Source organism: Herpailurus yagouaroundi, unplaced genomic scaffold (genome assembly GCF_014898765.1).
Source record: "Herpailurus yagouaroundi ecotype Mexico unplaced genomic scaffold, PumYag 203, whole genome shotgun sequence".
Lineage (NCBI taxonomy): Eukaryota > Metazoa > Chordata > Mammalia > Carnivora > Felidae > Herpailurus > Herpailurus yagouaroundi.
Window position 1 is genome coordinate 20,854,991 of NW_024412434.1, and position 18,497 is coordinate 20,873,487.

The following is an 18,497-nucleotide window of genomic DNA, read 5'->3' on the forward strand; positions in this document are numbered from 1 at the left end:
GTAGTGAGAAAGGAATGTAATGTTCTTTTACTGCAGTTTACTTTCTCTTGCTGCCTGATCACCTCAGACTATTGAAAACCCCAAGGTGGCAATGAGGGGCTGCATTTCATAGCCAGGCTGTGGTATGCATTCCTTATGGGTCATAGGTCTTTTAGGAGTCACCCTGTTTGTATTATAGCTGCAGATAGATAAATAGCAGATTTCTCACGTTTCCTATTTTGGGGGGGATAGGGGAATGTGTGTGGCTTTGAAAAGTCTGTCTCATGGAGGCTGACTGTGTTGCCCAGTGCATTGCATTGCATCGTGTGTGTGTGTGTGTGTGTGTGTGTGTGTGTGTGTGTGTGTGTGTGTAAAAGTCTCAGGTTTAGATCAGACTGCCCCAGAACCTCCGATCTCTTGGTTCGGGGCTCATAGGTGATGAAACTGATCCTGAGGGGCACGAACATTTTCTGAATGCATGGAGCCTAAGGGATGGCAGACCCAGGAACAGGGCCTGGCATTTCTGAGGTTTGGACCTGTGCTCTTGGACCTGTGATGTTTAGTTAATTGTAGGGAAAAGGGGCAATGACAGATTTAGTAAGGAAATAATACACAATTATCCCAAGTCACGGAGTCGAATATTTCTGTCTCTGCAGTGAACCATTTTAAGAGAAAACAAAGTTTGTTTCTTGCTAATGAGGTGGAAATATAACTTATCTTAAAATAAGCACAAGAGGCAAAATAAAAGATTAAAGACAAAATCTGGGATACTTTGTATGTTTATCTTATAATCAGGCATCAAATTATAACTTCAGTAGGAGTGACATTAATGATTCTAAGCTCACAGTGTAATCAGTCCTTCATTTCCTTAAAATAATAGGTGTATTAGTAAACTACTTTTTTTAGATAATATTATTTAATCTGGCAGTTAGTTTCATGGTTAATTTTTTGCCAAAGTCTGAAAACAAACTTTTTATCTCTTGAGATTATTAAATAGTTTTATAGTAACAATGTCTTGTTTTCTGAACATTCATAAATTCAATTTATGTCATTTAGGGTTCTGGGTGCTTTTTTTCCAGGTGACACTGTTGGTTGTATTTCCCTTTGGTTTGACAAACTGGTGATATCTTAATTCTCAGAAGTTGGTTTTTATAATAGTGATAGAAGTATACGGTGAAACAAAGAGGTAAAATGCTAACTCCTAGTCTGAGCAGGCATTGTCTGCTGTTGCTACAACAACAAATTGAGCGTCACGTTTGTAGCTGACTTGTTATACCATAGGAGCATACATACCTACACAGTTACTCTATATTTACTTTTAAAAATGGTCTGATTTCAGTAATCGGGTGATGGTGTATCATTGGCCTGTCTTTCAACAACTTGGTTAAATTAACTTGATGGTAGTACTGTGGTTATGTCCTTTGAACAGCCTGTCAGTGCCTCTGTTTACCCACCTTTTTTGTGCGAAGAACTGGAGGGGAGGGCATTTGCCAACTAACGTGGAAAGAAAGGAGAAGGTAACCCAATTTTGAAAAATTCTGTCGACACTTACTAGCTACTTGGTACGGGTACTTCCTGTTTCCAAAACCAATGTTAATGCAATCCTGCTTTGCATTGTGTGGTGGTTTATTGCCCTCAGCAGAATTCCTGGCATACTTGAGGCCCTGCCCTTTTATTTCTGCCAGATCCCCCAGCCACAACTGGCCTAGTCCTTTCCACACCGGCACTACCCGCCTAGGCTCCCTTCTGCCTTCATGCTGTCCGTGGTAAAATGAGCATAACCCGGAGGATTGTTCCAGCACACTCCTGCTATGCTGTCTGAGTCCCAGCCTCTGTAGCTTTCAGCCTGTCACTGTCTTGGCTCTGAATTAAGCCTGACAACTTTGCTCGTCTTATAAACGTTAGATACCCCCGCCTTCTTTCCTTCAGTAAATATACTCATGATCCAGGTTAGGTTGCTCTACCCTCCAGTACATATTTCCTAAGGTCAGTGAAAGGTATTTGTGGGGGAGGTGTGTCTGAGGGGGTGGGGCAGTGAGAGGGTAGAAGAAAAAGAGATAAAGTTTGTAACTCTGAACAGGTGAAGTCGGCTTGCGTGAGACACCCTGTGCCTTGTGCTGGGGCAGCTGTGTCACTCGATCTTGGTGGTGATGGGTCCTTATCTGACAGGCAGGAGGTGTTAATCCCTGAGAGGGAAAGATAAGGAAACCTGGAGCTCAGAAGGCAACCCCCACGGAGGTTTTGGGATGAGTTGGGCTGTGTTTGAATTCTGGCCTTACCATGACTCACTGTATGAGCGTCGGCAAGTTTCCTAGTTTCTCTCTGGTCCTCCGAACCTGCCTCAGAGTTTTGTTGTGAAAATTCAGTGAGTTGGTGGGTGTGCACATTTAGGACTGTGCCCCGCCCACTGTTAATATTTATTGAGCAATTATTTTAAGTGTTTTTATTGTTGAACTAAGGTCACACAGCTAATGTGTGGTAGAGCTGGTTTGAGCTTCTCAGACTCTAGAGCTTAACCTCCTGCTGTTCCCCTGCCCTTACTGTTGCCTTTCCATCTTTGACCGGGACGAGAAATAGATCAATTCTAGTTTCTCCCTTACATTTTCTCACCCGTTTCCTCCGTGGTGGGGCTAAATGGCCTTTGTTTGGTTCTGGGTCCCCGGGACTGCAGCCCTTCCTCTTACTCATTGTTGACTTTAGCTCCCTGTGTAGAATTTTGTTCTGCCTCTTAAGAGATTATGCAAATAGAATTACTGTTTTGGTATTAAGAAACATATTATCTGAGTTACACTGTCATTTTTAAAAAATAGGCAAATGACATTAAAGTATTGATGTACTATGTAATTTTATTTGTGGGTAGAGAAATTATTGAAACTGCTTTTTATTTTATTAATTAATTTTAGTGTTTTATTATTTATTTGTGAGAGAGAGAGCGCGTGCACAAGCAGGGGAGGGGCAGTGAAGGGGACAGAGGATCCAGATCCAAGGCGGGCTCTGTGCTGACAGCAGTGAGCCCATGTGGGACTCGAACTCATGAACTGCAAGATCATGACCCGAGCCGAAGTCAGAAGCTCAGCTGACTGAGCCCCCCAGGTGTCCCTGAAACTGCTTTTTAAAAATATTTTAGAAAGTTGAGAAAATACAATACTTCCTCTATTGCCCATGTTCTGTCATAAGCAGGGAAAAAGACTTACCTAACCAGGAACAGATAGAATTCTCTAAGTAACCTTTAGTTTGTCTTCCTTTACTCATTCACACACAGCTAGAAGGATGTGAAGTTGTTCTTTAGTGACTGGAGTCAGGATAAAGATTAGGCAGAAGAGAGGTGATGACTCTAGTATCAGTAATACTCTTCCAAATAAAATTTTGAAAAGGTAATGGATTTTAAGTGTTTTCTATTTGGAAGGGATGATGACAGTTGGCATACAGCAGCTCATCCAATTTACATTTTCAGATGCCTTCTCTGGTCTTGAGAGGGCTGCTAAATTATTGTAGCAAGTTCACATAAATGAGTCAGGGCAGAATTTCTCAAGCCGCGTCCATTAGTGGGTCATGAAGTCAATTTAGTTGGTCACAACCAGCATTACAAAAAAATAAAACAGTGAAAACATCAGAGTGTACAGCATATAGCAAAGGCAGTGTATTGCTTCTGGAAACTTCTACTTGAGCTGATTTTAGTGCGGGTGTTTATTGGGTTACTCTATAAAGAGGATTACAGACAGAAGTTTGAAAGCCATTGATTTGAGGTAGTTTAGAAAGTTTATTAACTTTAGAGCAAGTCTGATAGTACATAGAAGGAAAATGCTTATAACTATCTTTAACATTGGTTTTTGTATATTGCTATCAGATGTAAAGAAATTTAAGAATGGTAACAGATCTTTTCTAGAACTAATATATTTTATTTAAACTTTCTTAAAAATTTTTTATTTTTTAAAGTTTATTTTGAGAGAGAGAGAGAGAGTGAGTAGGGGAGGGGCCTGTCAATACAGAGAGAGGGAGCCTGTCAATACAGAGCCTGATGTGGGGCTCCATCTCATGGACCCCGAGATCATGACCTAAGCCGATATCAAGAGTTAGATATTAACGGACTGAGCCACCCAAGTGCCCCAAAACGTTTTTTTTTAAATGTTTATTTATTTTGAGAGAGAGAAGAGGGGAAGGGGTTAGAGAGAGGGGGGGAGGGAGAGAATTCCAAGCAGGCTCCTTACTGTCAGCTCAGAGCCCAACACGGAGCTTGATCTCACAAACCATGAGATCATGACCTGAGCTGAAATCAATAGTTGGATGCTTAACTGACTGAGCCAGCCAGGCGTCCCTAGTACTAATACATTTTATAAAGAGCAAATGAGGTTTATGACTTCATTTCTGAAGATTCATGGATAAAATTAGGAAAATAAGGTCATTATTGTCCTTCCTAATATGTCACACGTACCATTGTGTTTGCAGATTTTTGTATTATAAACTGAATTTGAAATCTTAGCTATTTTGGTCCCAAAAACTTGGAATCGTGTTCATTTTGACATTTGTAAGATTACAAACTTTATAAAGAGTATTTATTTCCAGATTTTGAACCCTGAATTGCCTTGCAGAAATTTTGAAAAAATTACCTCATTTTTCATGGTCCTTTAGTATACTCAACTTTGAATACTTAATCTAAGTAGGTAAAGCTGTCCTATCCTTATTAAGCTTTTCAGATAAGTTTTTACCACCCCCCCCCCCAGGCATAAGGGAAGTTAAGCTATCGTGATACATCTGTAGTTTCTTGATAATGATTTTATAATTGTTCTTCTGGAAGCAATGAATGATTTCCTTTATAACCAGCTGTAAGTAAAGGACAGGTTTTCATTGTGAATGTGATGATATGTCATTTGTCCTTGCCCTTCTCATTGAACTAAATTACAGTAGCTACTATTCGTGTGGATTTAAAAACAGATACTGTTCAAATCAAGTTCTAAAGTTCTTGACAGGGGCTCTGAGAACTGGTGGGAGGTTTCTGGATGCTGAGTTCTTGAGTAATGAATCCTCTTGCAACGAGAGAAAGGAAAACATTTAAAACCTGGGCAACTTCAGGGAGAGAGAAGCAGAGTTCTCCATCTTATGTGGAACTAGTGTTGGGCAGAGCATTTACTGTTACCAGCCTGTCCTGTTTTTTTTCTTAATCAGGATTGCAGCTGTAGGATTTAAGTAGCTTGACGGTATGGCAGGGTTGGGGAAAACACCATTTGACTGTGGTATTATTAGGTAGTAATAGATTTGACTGAAATGCCAGAGTGAGTGGAGGATATAGTAGTACTTGGGGGCTGGGTGGGGGGGTGGTGTAGACAGTGGTAAGTGGTTTGAGTTTTGCATAGTTGCATGCGGGGGAAGAAGGTGTGATTTACCTTGAGAATTTACTTGAGGGTAGACACTACGAAGTAAATAGGAGACTATTGCAGTAGTTATAAATTGGCCTTAAAAGCATTGTGTTTGAATGATGAATGGACTCTCTCAAGTTCTTTAGGATCTGGATTATGACTTAAGTATCTTTTTCTCACTACTAAAGTTAAGTGATTATTTCTCTAAGGCCTCTACTCCAGAAATACATGCATTATTGAAATCTTGAATATTTTCTAAAACAGCCTCTGGGGAGCTTGGGTGGCTCCGTCTGTTGGGCATCCGACTTCAGTTCAGGTCATGATCTCCCGGTTCATGGGTTCAAGCCCCGCTTCGGGCTCTGTGGTGATAGCTCAGAGCCTGGAACCCGCTTTGGATTCTGTATCTCCCTCTTTCTCTGCCCCCCACCCCCCTTACGTTCTCTCTGTCTCTCTCAAAAATAAATATAATCATTAAAACAAAACAGTGAGCCTCCTTCCTATTCCAGTAAGACTAAAGGCCGTTACACTTTTTAGACATTGCGGCACCTAAGGTCTGCTGGTGTAAATGCTGGCCACTTGTTTTTAGGCTTTCGTTTTCCTGTGTTCCTGGTTTGCCAAGGAGGTTGCTCTGATTTTTTCCCCATTCTCACTTTGAAAGCTTTCCTCTGCCTGTTAACTGTAGGCAGAGATAGTCATGGCTTCGGAGTAGCCCCGTGGGAGACGCCGTGTGCCTGTGAGATGGGGTGACCGAAGTAGTGGCTTGTGGGAAGTAAGATGCTTTCTGGAGCTGGGGACACCGTGTTCTGTTTTCCTGTGACTCCGCCACAGCCGTGGGAAACGGTAAGGGCTGGGGTGTTAGAATGACAAGCTTCCGGAGGGAACTGAATTAATCCGCAGAGTTCAAGCAGAGCAAGCTAGGAGGCAGAGAAGTCTACTCCCTTGCTCCAGGGCCCACACCCACTACTAATGTGTTTACATTTGAACCCTTGCCAAACTTCCCCCCCAACCCCCGCTGCCCCCCAGTTTAAAAAGGGAGGTTTTATGTAGGGGGAAAAGCTAAGGATAAAAGGGTTTCCGTTAAGAAGTCTCCTGTCTTTGTTGCTTATTGCAGCGTTTACTCCTGATGCTGTGAGGGCTACACACTTCTAAGAAATTAGCGTTGCTGTGGTTTCCCTTTCAGCTTTGGAGCCCACGAGTGACCTCCCCCAGAGGGGCCAGCGAGCCTCTTGTCAGGATGTGTTCGCTCCGGCTGCCATAACAAAATACCACAGTCCGGGTTTCATAAAGGACAGACGTGTCTCTCACGGTTCTGGAGGCTGCAGGTCCAAGATCGGGTGCTGGCCAACTTGGTTCCTGATGGGGACTCTCTTCCTGGCTTGCAGACGGCTGCCTTCTCACTGCCCTCACACGGTGGAGGAAGAGCGAGATCTGGTGTTTCTTTCTCTCACAAGGACGCTAATGTCATCATGGGGTCCCACCCTCATGACCTCACGGAGGCCCTGCCTTCAGGTGCCATTATCCTGGGGGATAGGGCTTCACCATATGAATATGGGGGGGAGGGGACACATTCAGCCCATAACAGTCTTGTGTGTGACAGAATTGACTGTTCATGCGACAGACCTCGTGCTCCCCTCCCCCCTCCGCAATGCCGTCTTCCCGTTTTCCCAGTTTCCGTTGTCTCTGGTGATCTCATGACCTCGTTCTGGCCAATCAGGAGCAGGGAGCTCCCCAGGGGCTTCTGGGAGTGACCCCTCCCCCCCCTCGCCGACAGCAGGGGAGACTTCTGAGCGGGAGGTTTACCCAGCCACGTCTCCTCCTGGAGCTGCCGTCTGGGGCTGCCGAGGCGGAGCGCCCCAGTGAGAGCCCGGGTCCCCGATGACGCCACTGAGCGTCGGAGCAGCCCCGAGGCATCTGACGCCAGGTTCCTGTGTGAGTTACAGATGAGCGCCAGTGGTTTCAGCCGCTTTTAGTCGGGCGGCGTCCCGTGTGCCCCAGAGCGTCCTCACTGATGTGCGCGTAGCCCTCAGAGAGAACCTGGAGTCGGAAGGAGGTGGTGTTAGGAAGACCCTGCCTCCGAGACGTGCGTGCGCCCCTCGCCCTCCAGGTGTACGTACCACACTGCCTTTGCGGCGTGTGCCCGTGTCCCCCGCCGGGCTCCAGATGGCGGCGAGCGCGGCCCCCTCCCTCTCCTCGGGGCCTGAGGCGAGGCCCACGCGTAGGAGGGACGGGGCGGAAGTACACGGGAGGAAACCCGGCCCCGGCCCTGCTGACAACAGGTGCTTTACTATTCCCGAAGGTCTTGGTTGTGGTGGCTTCCGTGACAAGACCGGCTGATGTTGTTCGCGGAAAGCCCAGGAGGTAACCTGAAGCGGAGCAAGTGGGAAAACAGGCTTTAATTCAAAGTACCTGGGCCACGTGCATAGCTGCTCTCGGGGGCTTAGTTCGAGCCAGACGATCCTCTCAAGAACCAGACGGGAGACGAGCCCCATTTTCCTTGTGGAAGCAGGAATCGAATAAAAGTCCACTTACATTCTTATAATTGTGGAACATTCTAACCATTCAGAAAAACACGTCATTGTAACGATTGTTTTTGGCCCGAAGTTCTCTCTCCCCGCCCCCTTATTTTTAAAGGTGAAAAATGAAGTTCTCCAGACAAACTCTATCAGCGAAAGGGGAAGGTGAGTGATCGGAAGCCAGGGCACGTTCTCCCATAGAAACAAATCTGTTGGACGCACATGTGGCCGAAATGTGGCAGACTGGAGATGAAAAGTTGGAGATGAAAATGGTAGGATTACGGGCTGTCATTTTATCAGTAAGAAAGCAGACCCAGAAGAGTGATGTCGGGATTTATAGGTTTGTGGGCCTTTTATTTCAGGTTCTTTTTCCTCTACCACTTGTTACTGTAACTTATTAAGACAAAAGCGTGTTGAATCCCATGAGCCAGCAACCACCAGGATTAGGTATAGTCCCGTCAAAGTGGGTTCATTTAACTCGCTGATGTAGACAAATGTGGTCCAGAAGAATGTTGGGATTCTCTTGGAAAGCAGAGTTGGGTTTGTGCTTGAGCTGCATGTTTTGAAGGCGGGATTGGGGAATGGGGCCAGACCTGGGTTGGATGTGGTCAGGAAGCAGGCACAGTTCAGTGATGGGGTGTACCGACAACCCTTATCTAGGAGGCAGCACGTGAATGTGGACTGAGAGCTGTCACTTAGGGAAAAGTTAGCAGTCCCACCTCTTAGTGAGATAAGAGGGACGTCTTGTCGTGTTTCTGGTGGCATTGTGGGCCTGTGTTCCATTCTGAGCATATTTTACGTTCTGGTGGCAGTGTTGGGGACGGCTTATAAGGTTGGTCTTTTGTTTCTCCAGTTGTCAGTAGGGCAGATTTTCACTTCTCCAGTAGTTTTTTAAAAAATTTTATCCTAAATCCTGATAGTTGACGAAGGGTGGGATTTGACAGAGGATGGGAAGGTAAATGGGGGTCTAAAGGGGATGTCCGAAGTTACTGGGTCTGAGCAGTCACTGGTGGTTGTTGTTGTTTACATTGTAGTTCACCGCTAATGTATCAGGTCAAAAAAGCCGGGGGGGGGGGGGGGGCAAAAAAAATTTTTCTCCTACCTTGAGAGGATTTTTTTTTTTTTAAATCACCACAGTGAATTTGTACTTTTTTGAAATCTGGCAGGATACCAAAGGAGGTAGAGTCTTGGTGCCGTTATTAAAGCATACTTGCAATTTAAACGTACCATCTTTAACGATGCTATCCAGTTATTGATCAAGAGGTAGTGTTCATGGTGGTATTCGTGATTGTGCCAAATCAGTAGAAAATGTAGAAAATGAACTGAGAAAGTTGAGTAGAGTCGTCAGAAGTGAGAGAGCCAATGTGGAACACAGAGTGTGGACCAGTCAGATATTGGTTCTGGCCCAGGCATTGCCCCTTTCTCTGTGAGCTTCGCCAAGCCATTTTATTTTCCTGGGCCTCAGTTTCCTTATCTGTTAGTAATGAGGAAGTTGGAAAAATGGTCTCTCGTGCTCCTTTAAAGTTTTTGTCACTAAGTCCTTTTAAAGATAGTCTTCTCTTTTGAAAATACTTGGTTAGTTGGTCCAAGTCATAAATTTTATGAAACTATTATTCAGCTCTTGAAGACAGGAATATTTGAGGACTTTGAAAACTAGTCCAGCTGGACATTTTTTCTGTTCTGTGTAGTTTCCTTCCTCTCAGGAGTGATGAGGCCTAAATCAACCATCTTCCCAGTCCGTTCCCTTTGTAGTTTCCTGAAATGAATGACTGAGGTGTTTCTTCCTTAGAAAATAATACACAATAAAAGTGCTGAGGGAGGTCTCTTTTAAAAATTTTTTTTTTCCAACGTTTATTTATTTTTGCGACAGAGAGAGAGCATGAACGGGGGAGGGGCAGAGAGAGAGGGAGACACAGAATCGGAAACAGGCTCCAGGCTCTGAGCCATCAGCCCAGAGCCCGACACGGGGCTCGAACTCACGGACCGCGAGATCGTGACCTGGCTGAAGTCGGACGCTTAACCGACTGCGCCACCCAGGCGCCCCAGAGGGAGGTCTCTTTTATTTAGAAACTTGCAGTTTGGGAATAAAATCTGGTAGCATTTTTTTTTCAAATTTGAATTTTGTGAATATAAGATAGCGTAATACAAAAATGTGTTATGTGTGAATTTTGAAATAACGCGGAAGCCAGAAGAGAAAAAGAAATTGATCAAAAGTTGCATAATTTTGTAAATGGTAAACCACGTGGTTTGTAAAGCGTGTGTATGGGATTGCCACGTGGCAGCTTCCTTTTAGCTGGTAACAGAAGGGCCTTCTATATTTAGTCTGTATCATGGTCAGCGTTGGCTGTCGCTGGTGGGCATTGAGGTTTCTGCCATTGTGGGCTGGTATTTAATGTAGAGATCTTTTTATAGCCTTCAAAGGTGTCAGGCAGGTGCTCACCACGAGGTATGTTAATGGAGGTGCCAGTGATGGTGTCAAAACACCCCCACTCCGGTCAGGAGCTTTTTGTAACAGAAGTGCTAAAACACAACGAAGAAGAAAAACCAATAGGTGGGATGCATCAGGCTGTTAATTTAAGGGAAAGAGCACTGTGCACACTTCCAAGTATGAGTTCACCTGGGGAGGCACTAGAGCAAAGTGGTTCAAAAGCATGGACTCTGGAGGTAGCTGTGTGATGCTTCCACTTACTAGCCTTTTAGCCTTAGGTGAATTAGCTAGCTTCGGTGCGCCTCAGTGTCTCCGTCCCTCCGACGGGGAATTTCAGTATCTTACCCCAAAGGTTGTGTGGCACATAGTGAGCAGGAAAGCATAGACTGCTGGGCCTGCCTGCAGCTGTCCTGATTTAGTCTCTCAAAGGCTGGGCATTTGCATTTAGCAAGTTCCCTGGTGGTGCTGATACATCTGATCCTTGCACTACACTTTGAGTAGCTCTTGTACACGCAGACGGGCATACTAGAAAAGAGGGGCATACTGTTTTGGAGCCTGATATTTTTTTTCCTATTTGATATATTGTGAATATTTCCAATTTTATTGTGTATTCTAAAAATACGATGTTTAAGTCCGTTAAGTCCATTATCCCATTATTAGATATTTAAGTAGTTTCATTTTTAAGTTGATTTCTTTATTTTGAGAGAGAGAGCGAGAGACAGCATGAGTGAGTGGGGGGAGGGACAGAGAGAGAGGGAGGGAGAGAATCTTAAGTGGGCTCTGAGCCCGATGAGGGGCTTTAATCTCACCAACTGAGAGATCATGACCTGAGCTGAAATCAAGAGTCAGATGCTTAACCAACTGAACCATTCAGGTGTCCCAGGTGGTTTCAAGGTTGGTTGGTTGGTTTGTTTGTTTTGCTATCATAGATCATAGATAAATATTCTTATACATTCTTGTCTACATCTCTGATTATTATCTTGGAGTAAATTTCTAGAAGTGAAATTATCAGGTTCCAGGGTGTCTTTGTGTTAAAGCCTTTTGCCACAGACTGCCAACAAATTCTTCAGAAAGGCTGCTTCTTCAGCAGCACAAGTTTATCTTCTTACAAGTGGTCCATGAGAGTAGATGCTGGTTTTCTAAATGTAGGGGAATGAGGAGAAAAAGCTGTTAATAACTTTATAAAAGTCACAGGTATTTGGGATTTGGTGGGAATAAGCAAGAAGAATTATCTATGGATTTATAGAGAAGACAAAGACGTGTTAAGAGAAACTAGCTGGTAGGGGGAGTAAGGTCAACTGTGGCATGATTCCACTGTTGTTTTTAGGGGTCAGACTTGAATTTATTCATTTATGGTACAATACGTACTTGATATAGGAGACTTTATGCAAAGAGGAATAGTTTTTCATTTTTATTTGTCCTGTATGGTATAGGTCTCTTTCTTCACCGTGATATTTCAGAGCTCCCCCCCCGATTTGGAGTTTGGTCTAATAAAGTCTGGCCCATGCTCCATTCCTATGTGGACCTCTCTAGCCCTGGGCCAGGCAGTTGAGACTCTTATAGGCGCACTTGGGGTGAAGGTGGCTGCATCCGGGGAAATTCAGTATCACTAGCAGAAAACCTACTCACTGTGGGTTGCATGTGGAGAAGTGCATGGTTCTGAGGAACAAGGGTGAGCCAGAGTGGAGGCCAAAGTGGGGTACGTGAGGAATATCACAGGAGCAGCTTCTCATGTCCATCTGGCTGTAATGATGGGGCCAACCTCTGCAGCTCTTGGCTCTAAGCTCCTGTGGTTTAGAGCAACCGATAAGCCGAACTCTTCCGTATTATCAGAATGTTAGAACTAGTAAGGGATCTCAAGGGTCATCTGGTCCAGCCTTCTCTTTTTACAGATAAGGAAGTTAAATAATTTATTATTTTCAATTAAACTTCACCTCATAAGTATTTAAAATCAGATAGTCAGCCTTGGAACAGAATTGGCTGGTTCTTTCCTTGTTCTGGAAGATCTGTTTTTGAGAACTGAAGTGGCTGAAGGGTAGACAATGAAGCAGATGGCGGGGTGGGGGTTGGTGACTGCGGTCCTGTTGCTCAGCCCCAGGACTGAACTGATTTAGAGTCAAACGTGCACTGCCCCTGAGTCAGGGAACTTCACTTGTGCCTCTCTTCAGATCTGAACAGTGTTGTATGGTCCCTGAGGGCTTCAAAGTAACCTTGGCTGTAGGGTAGCTCTCTGTACCAGTTCCATGTTTTCCAGGATTTACACATAACTAGTTTTCTTTGTGCAATTCAAAACAGTGGTTTTCTTTTTTCCCCTTTAGTAAACACATGTGTCAAATGCTTCTTTTTAAAAACAACAGCTGCTGTGAACACAAGCTGTGCCTTCTACCACTGGGTGACACTGTTAGACCACAGAGGAGTCTTCTCTGGTAAAAGCAGGGTCCTTGAACTTCAGATCTCATCAAGCTGCTTTATGTAGGAGAGAGAGAAGCTCTGAGTCACTTAATGGTCATGTATCAAATGTTACTTGATAAGTGTAATTTATCTAAGGCAATTTTAAGGCCAATGACTTTAAGGTAATTAATTATTAAAGAAATCTGTTAATTGGACAGCATTTCAGTTGCTTAGAGGTTTGTGCAGATTAATGGGCTGCATATTAATGAAGTACTAATTGCTTTTTGGGAATATTTATGCAAGCCGATGTATTAATATTTATTTCTCACCAGACAACGATTTGAGTTAGCTTTCTGTGGCAAAAGACTCATTTTTTACACGCAGCATTTGATGTCGTGGGCTTTTAGTGAGCATTTTATTGGGTCATCTTGTTCAAGAGGGAGGATAATCTTCTGGGTTAGGAAAATGTCTGCTGGACATTTGGTTCCCTGTACTGATCTTTATTGAGAGAAGAGACTTCGCTCTAACTCATTCTGTGCTCCTTCAACATAAGATGAGGACAGAGAATTTGTTTAAAGTAAGGGTTGGCCTCCCCTCCACCCTCTGTTTTTGCCCCTCTTTTGTAAATCTGAGCTCTGTACTTGCTGCATATCATCTGGCCGATTTTAGTTGAACGATATATGGAAAGCACACAGAGATGTTTCTGAAGATGAGAAATAAGTAAAAGTCAGGTTTCCCCTTTGTGAGCTTAATGTGAGGGGAAGAAAACTTCAAATACGGTTTTAATAGAAGTAGACGTAAGTAGCCTTAGAGAAGTAGAAACAGTGTCCTGTTGGGCCAGAAGAGAGGGAATTCTCATGAGGAGTCAGGAAAAGCTTCGGGAAAGGAGCTACTTAATTTGGATACTCTCACCCTTCGGTGTTTTCCCCCATCATTCAGTCCACTTTTATGGAGTGGCCATGGGTGACACAGGCATGGTGCTGGGCACACAATAGGGAGTAAACACAGATCTGTTGCCTGCATGGTCCACAGCCAAAGTCACAAGGAGTTAGCGGCCCCAGCTTTCTTCTGGTTCTTTTGCATCATGTAGTCCCTGTGTGTCTGACTCTCCTTCCTGTGGCTTATGTTTGAGGCACCGTGCTAGAGCTGTGGGGATGATTTAAGTCAGTCAAAGGTCTCTTCCCTGCCAAAGGACACTCATCTGTTCTTGAAGGAGACGACATGGATACGTAGGAAAAATTAATTCATAGTTAAGTGTCAGATTCGTGGGGTAAGGGGTCAGCGAGCAGAATTGCCCACATCGGTGCAGACGAGAGGAAGAGGGCTCCTGAGAAGTGGCAGTGGGAAGATTTTTGGCGAGGCAAGCTTTGAGCTGGGTCTTTGCAAGGACTTTTCATTGGTCTTGAGGAGGGAATTTTACCTGAGAGGAAATGAGGAACAGAGGTGGAGATGGGAATGTGTGCAGGTTTTGTGTGGACTGGTTTGCCAGAGTAGAGGCTTTGTGTTGGAGAGGAGCCACAAGTTTGCAAGGGTGATTGAGGACCAGATTGTAGGGAACCTTGGGAACTAGGTGGAAAGTTAAGACTTTATCCTGATGTGGCAGTGATAATTGGCCTGGCGGTTCTTGATCTGATGAAATAGTGCATCGGATTTGGCTGGGGTGCAGTGGGAAGAGTGATCGGGAGGAGTGGAGGCCGGTGAAGGGCCAGCTGCTTGATTCGGAGACGAGGGGAGGAAAGCGTGAACTAGGACTATAGCAGGGGCAGTGGGTGACGGTCTCAAAGACGTTTATTATGAGAAAGAAACACTGACTGGTTGATTCCCTATCAAGGTTGAGGTATAGGACATTTCAGAGATAACGTCGGTTTGAAAACTGGCTGGCCTATGGTGAAGTTAGGAAGTTAAGGGACAGCCACAGGATTATTTCTGACAGTGGGAGACAGGTGTGTGTGGCGTCCTCTCTGTTGCTACTGAAAACAAAAATTTCGACTCCCAATTTGCCACGGAGGATTTCCGCCAGAATATAAGGGGTTGGCTCTGTCCTGTTTAGTGTTCTATTCTTACCTGGCCCAAAGGGGGCACTTATTAAACCAGCCAGCGAGGTTGAGCTCAACTTGACACATGTTTGCTTCAGATGTGAAGTATCCAGTTGGCAGTTGAAACTTTTGACCTGGAGCTTGGGAAGAAAGGAAGAATCTTCGTATACCCTTCAGAAATGGCTCATATAGCAGAAAGGCCAAGGGCATGTTGGGTCACCAGAGCCAAGAGTATAGAGCTAGGGACCTGTTCTGTAGAACAATGGGCACTGAGAGAGTGGGAGGGAAGAGGACGCTTGGGCAGACAGGTAGGGAGGGTCAGGGGAGGGTCGTCCAAGGGCTGGCTTTCACATCGAGGAGGACATGGACAACAGCTTTGAATTCCATGGAGTGGGTGAGGAGCCAGGAGGCCTGAGGAGAACCGTGTGCACTGGCTGCTATGCAAATAGGAACACAGTGCACGGAATTTGTTTTCTGTGATCTGTTAGTGTTAGTGATCCACTGGTAGCTTTTTGTGCTTGGCTGCCTCATGGATCACTGTCCTTGTGGACAGACCTGAGGGTCGGAGCATAGGACCTCCTATCTGAAAGAACGTCTGACCGACCCCCTGGCACAGTCCACCCTCTTGATAGCAGCCCAGAAGGAGACCCCCCATCTCAGTTTGAAATATCTCTGGATGAGAGCTTGAGCCTCACCATCTTCTTGTGCTTGTTTGGTTGAGAAACCATTCTGTGCTATTGGGGGCTTCAGAGAGGACTAAGCAGGCTGGGACATGCCCTGTGGTGTGGGCTGCCGTCGTGCAGCTGTGCTGCGTGTCATTGCCCACGATAGTGATGCCGGTCACCCGGTTGCCACTCTCTTTTCTTTCAGATGAATGCTTCTGTTGGCCAGGGCTGAGGAGATTTCTCCCTCCCACCATTCACTCCTCACACAATTAGGGTAGTACCAGAGGGCAGCAGGGAATTCTAGAATCTGCCCTCAAGGTAGAGGGAGGGAATGTGCAGGATTCAAGTCTTACCTGAAGGGCCACGGGAGGTTAAGCAAATTGTGAACGTAAGTAAAGTTGTCTTGATGTTTGAAGACTTAAACTCTATATTGGGCCAAGTTAGGAAATGTTATGTTTTTGGAGACCCCTTATATTCATATAATTGCTCTATGTTTAGAATAGTTATTTGCAACAGGTTACTGAGAAGGTGGAGAGAAATGGCCATCCAGTTTTGCAGATAAGACTGAAGCGTAGTAATTGGGAAATTACCAAGATTTTCAAGGCATTGGCAGGCTCAAGCTGCAGGCTCCACTCTGTGCTTTGGCCTTGTCTATCAGGGATCTTCATCACCCCCTCCAATCTGCCCCCCTCCCACATCCCTCTCTGTCACATGAGTCCAAATCGAGAAGATGAGCAGAGACCAAGATTGGGTTTATCCATTAAATTTTGTCTCAGCTAGTATACCTGTGGCATATGGCCATCCATTTTCACTTAAATAGAACATTAGTTAATGAAGAGGTAGATTAATGAATTAATTTGTTGGAACTATTGAGCTGTCTAATTTATTGAGCCTATGCCGCAGGGGCAGGTACTGTGTGTGGTGGATGTTTTCCAGAAGCTTTCTTTTAATGCTTACAACTGCTCTGCAAATGTAGGTATGTGAGCTCTGATTCACAGTTGAGGAGATCAAGACCCAGGTTAAGTAACAAAAATCACATAACTGGTAGATGATGTAACCAGGATTCTAATCCAGGATGGGTGGTCTTCAAGCCTGGTTTTCTTTTCCATTATACTGTATTATTTCTCAAGGATTGAACAAGGTTTAAAATGGATGAAATGACAAAATTCTAATAACATAGCAGCAACCAAATAATCTCTTAGATAGTAATTTTAATAGCTATTTGATATGTACAGTATTTAACGTGGTGTGATGTATAAACAGAGAAGGACATAGGTCGTAAAGGTGTAGTGAGTGGTGCATTTTCCAAGTGGACAAACCTGTATAACCAGAACCTATATCAGGAAACAGAACATTATCAGCACTCCGAAAGTCGTATTCCCTTCACTCCCAGCCCACTCCCAAGATATCCTTTATCCTGATATCTAACACCAAAGATTGGTTTTGCCTGTTTTTGGACATTATGTATGTGGAATAATGAAGTATGGACTCTTGTGTCTGGCTTCTTTTGCTCAGAGTTACATTTGTGAGATTCAGCCTTATCGTCCATTCATTCCCATTGCTGAGTAGTATTCCAGTGTATCAGTGCGCCCAGTTTGTTTATCCATCCTCCTGATAATGGACATTTGGATCACTTCCTGTGTGGAGCTATTAAGTATAGCACTGCTGCGAACATTCTTCGAAAAACCTTTGTGTTTGAAAGAACATGTGTCTTTCCTGACTTCTTTCCTCACTTGAATGCAGTTTTCTGCAAGATGTCTTCTGTTTGGGGTTGTAAAGCTGTGATGTTAAAAGGCTTCTAAAATCTTTTCAAGAGGTAGAGATCATCATCCTGTTAAAAGCGAAACTTAAGTCTTCCTTCCCATTATCCCAATCCAGAAGAATGGACTGCTCAAAGAGCATCCCTTTGGAATCAGGCAGACCCAAGTTCAAATCCTAGTCCTGTCCTGTAGTAACTGTGTGACCCAGTGCAGGAATAACAATGTTATTATTACTCATTGTTATATATTGCCAGTGATGGCGCTAATATCAGATGACATCTGCTGAAGATTTATGATTTCTAGTCACTGTATTTGGTATACGTTTCTCATTTACCCTTCCTAACAACCCTACGAGATAATCTGCCATTCTTGTTTTTTTTTTTTCTTTAACTGGTGAGGTAACCTGCCCAAAGACACAGTAAATGAGAAATCTAGAATTTAGACCCAGTCAGTACGATCTGGAACCCATGTTCTTGAAGCTGTCTGAGCCTCCTTTGTAGGCCATAGGGAATAATAACTCCTACCTCATAGGGCCTCATCCAGAATTAAATGATGGGGAGAAGCTTAATGTACACCTTCTAGGGGAGATCCATAGGGACCCCAGAGTGGATTGCTTTCGTGGCATATCTCTGCACTTTTTTTTTTAAATTTTTTTTTTTTTCCAACGTTTATTTATTTTTGCGACAGAGAGAGACAGAGCATGAACGGGGGAGGGGCAGAGAGAGAGGGAGACACAGAATCGGAAACAGGCTCCAGGCTCCGAGTCATCAGCCCAGAGCCCGACGCGGGGCTCGAACTCCCGGACCGCGAGATCGTGACCTGGCTGAAGTCGGACGCTTAACCGACTGCGCCACCCAGGCGCCCCCCTCTGCACTTTTAACAGTGTTGGGGGTCAGGGGTGAGGCCTCCCTGCTCTCCTGGTGGTTGTTAGGAAGACGGACATCTGGTTATTTGTGGAGCCGTCGCCACCTTCTGGTTGGTCTCGCCTCAGCCAGACCAGCTTAGCTTTGATAATGGCCTGGGTTCCGTCTTCCCCATGTTTCTTGCCTCCTTTCCCATGTTCTAAATATAAAATATGTGCCTTTTTTATAAAAATACATTTTTAGGGGATGAAAAAACTGATGAGAAAATGAGTTTGGTATTTTCCCAAGGGCGTCACCATTTGGCGTTTGTACAGCAGCGTATTTGCAGCCACTTTATCGAGAGTTTGAAGTGGCGGCAGTCGTGGGGCCAGGCAGAGGTGAAAAAGTGACATTTCTGTGTGCAGACCGCTCTGGTTGGGCGCCATTTCTAAGCCTTAGTTTAGGTTTGTGGCCACAGAGGTCCCCTGGGCTCTTGTCTAATGCCTTCAGGTGCCAGATGGTGTCACTG

The 18,497-nt window shown here is 44.6% G+C and overlaps 1 protein-coding gene across 4 annotated transcripts in view; it reads left to right on the forward strand.

Annotated features, from left to right (window-relative positions):
- The window catches only part of FAM107B (family with sequence similarity 107 member B), a 234,660-nt gene that overhangs the window by 195,349 nt on the left and 20,814 nt on the right, over positions 1 to 18,497 (forward strand). The window contains exons 1-2 of one of the 4 annotated variants that reach the window (XM_040451370.1): positions 7,153 to 7,262; positions 7,965 to 8,011. The exons of 2 other annotated variants lie outside the window; for them this stretch is intronic. In XM_040451370.1, coding sequence (XP_040307304.1) covers positions 7,972 to 8,011 — 40 coding nt within the window. In that variant the 5' untranslated portion in view covers positions 7,153 to 7,262; positions 7,965 to 7,971. Of the gene's footprint in view, positions 1 to 7,143; positions 7,263 to 7,964; positions 8,012 to 18,497 lie in introns of those variants that run through there. One more of the 4 variants, XM_040451372.1, reaches the window with a different exon arrangement.